At 36.4% G+C, this 2500-nt stretch overlaps 1 protein-coding gene across 3 annotated transcripts in view; it reads right to left on the reverse strand.

Annotated features, from left to right (window-relative positions):
* LOC125031756 (putative helicase mov-10-B.1) overlaps positions 1-2500 on the reverse strand; it is a 25313-nt gene that overhangs the window by 6458 nt on the left and 16355 nt on the right. For all 3 annotated transcript variants that reach the window (XM_047622706.1, XM_047622696.1, XM_047622713.1), the window contains exons 13-17: positions 2181-2328; positions 1313-1449; positions 976-1098; positions 298-515; positions 1-151 (exon numbers count right to left, since the gene is read on the reverse strand). The exon at positions 1-151 is cut by the window's left edge and continues 7 nt beyond it. In XM_047622706.1, coding sequence (XP_047478662.1) covers positions 1-151; positions 298-515; positions 976-1098; positions 1313-1449; positions 2181-2328 — 777 coding nt within the window. The remainder of the gene's footprint in view (positions 152-297; positions 516-975; positions 1099-1312; positions 1450-2180; positions 2329-2500) is intronic.

The raw sequence follows: 2500 nt of genomic DNA on the forward strand, positions 1-2500 counted from the left end.
TCGGAGTCATAGAACATCTCATTAGGTTCCTTGAGAATAGAAGCATGTGACCGGTAATTGTTGAGCAGTTTGGTCACAACACGCCTATTGTAATGGCCTGTGCTATCCCTGTACATAGGCATCTCCATCAGCCTTTCCAGATAGGACTTATCTGTAAAAGATGTAAAGACATAACCCAACACAATATCTAAACACCAAATTTACCAACAATTTTTGGGAGGGGAGGAGGGGGAGGAGGATAATTATTCAACAACACACATTTACTCCAGTGTTCCCTTAAAGAAATGTCACTCATACCTAGGCCATTCCTGTGGAAGAGACTTTCCTCGCCTGTGAAGCACTGGGTGTTCCTAATCACAGGACCTAATTGGTGAGGGTCTCCAGTCAATACCACCTGAGCTTCCTTCTCTACGATTCCTGCCAGTGCTGACATGGCTTCAGGCTCCATGGCATGACCACACTCATCTAGAAACACATGAGTTATGTGACCTTGAGGGAGGGAAGCTCCTGCTATCCTGAAATAACAAGCATACAATGATAAGTTATAAACCTGCACACAGACTGAAGACAATCCTCTGGCATCCCTATAATTAGCATATGATCAATGTCTTTCTTCAAAAGAACAATGAAATCAAATAGCATTCCGATTCTTTCTTAACAGCCAAATACAGTATTTTTTGCTATCTAAGAATTTCTTATAATTGTACACTATGCATGAACATATACTTAAAAGGAAATATTTTTTTAAAAATATAAAAGGGACAGATATAACTTGCATAACCAGTTTCAGACTTTATGATTGAAGTAAAAAAGGTGTTTAATCATAATTCTTTTAAGTTATGTTATATGGTTAATTACTATGAATTTAAAATATTTTACAGATTACCATACACGATATACTACTACACTTAATTCTATAAAAGAAAAAGGCACAAAAAATTACAATGTAAAAAAAAAAAAAAAAAAATATCTTACTTCCCAGCCGTCACCAATGTACAAATTATGATCTTGTACGCCATGAGTTTCTCATCCGATGGTGTGTAAATTCTGCCCTCTTGTATGTTGGACATATCCCTTAAATTTTCCGGAATGGTTGATCTGTAGTGTGCAAGATAGATTATTATGGAGATGCATTCACAGGAAATGTGTAACTGAAAACAATACTTTTTAAGAAGAATAAACGTAAAACAAAACAATGTATACAGCAAGAAAGTACACAATCATATCCTTTGATACAGTACACATGAGGACACTCATTATTCTTTACTACACACTTCCATTCACACAACCAGCAGATGGGGAGGGGTCTTACATCATCCTTGATTCTGCATGCATACGCAACATGTGATGTTTTGAGATGTGTTCCAGGAGACGCACTGCAATAATATCTGATGCAGAATTTGATGGTGCACATGCCACTATGCGGCTATTGGGTTGCAACTTGTAAATCTGGAAAAAAAAAAAAAAAAAAAAAAAAAAAATGTATATATATATATATATAAACTGTAGCAGTAAATTTATTAATGAAATAATATCCAGTTACAATGAAAAAAGAAATTTTATTATTATTATTATCATTTTTAGATTTTATGGAAGAAATTACATTTCACCTTCTGACACACCACTAATAGTAAAGAGAACAGACTATGAGGTTTAACAATCTAATAAAGAAACCCCTTCACAATCTGGATGACATGACCATCATGTCATGAAAAAAATCTGGTGTGAGGGCGGGTGGTGTGATTTAGACTCATTTGGCAATTTTGCATTATTCCCATCGATGTATGAGTGTGGAATGTTATGTTAGTGAACCATGACTGGAAGAGTGCTGGCTCCATGAAGGGGAACATTTCCATACTTAGCATTGTATTCCTGGCGCTGTGGCTGGCGACACAGGTTGTATTACAGAAACCCGAATATCTCACACTCACTCACACACAAAAAACTGAGACTAACGAAAATCAAACTGAAAAAAAGTTAAAAATGTTTCTGTGTAAAAAGAAGACATAACATTGTAAATAGGAGGTATAGAGTCGTATCACAGCACACACGTTTGTGTGCGCCTGCTCATGTAAGCCTAATATCCAGATTTTTGGTTATATGACTGCCATGATGCAACCAGATTCAAAGGGTTAATATACAAGTAAATAATAACAGTGTTGTAATCTTCATTAGTCTACCTGCTTGATAGCCTCAACAATGGTAACCGTCTTCCCTGTGCCAGGGGGACCAAACACAATGTAAGGGGCAGGCTTTGAGGTCCCTGCAACAATGTTACGTACAGCTTCCATTTGCTCAACATTGGATTCCAGTCTGCGGTTAAATGGCCTGTAGAGGAGGCATTTTCTTTGCATTAGTCTGGTGAATTTCCATCACAAAGACTTAATAAGTAAAATCATTATTTCTTCTGTACTGAATGCAGTGATAATAACCACATGACCAACAGGATTTTGGAACAATATAGCAAAGAGTACTGATGAAATGTGACAATTTACATAAG

The sequence above is a fragment of the Penaeus chinensis genome, chromosome 2, assembly GCF_019202785.1.
Source record: "Penaeus chinensis breed Huanghai No. 1 chromosome 2, ASM1920278v2, whole genome shotgun sequence".
Classification (NCBI taxonomy): domain Eukaryota; kingdom Metazoa; phylum Arthropoda; class Malacostraca; order Decapoda; family Penaeidae; genus Penaeus; species Penaeus chinensis.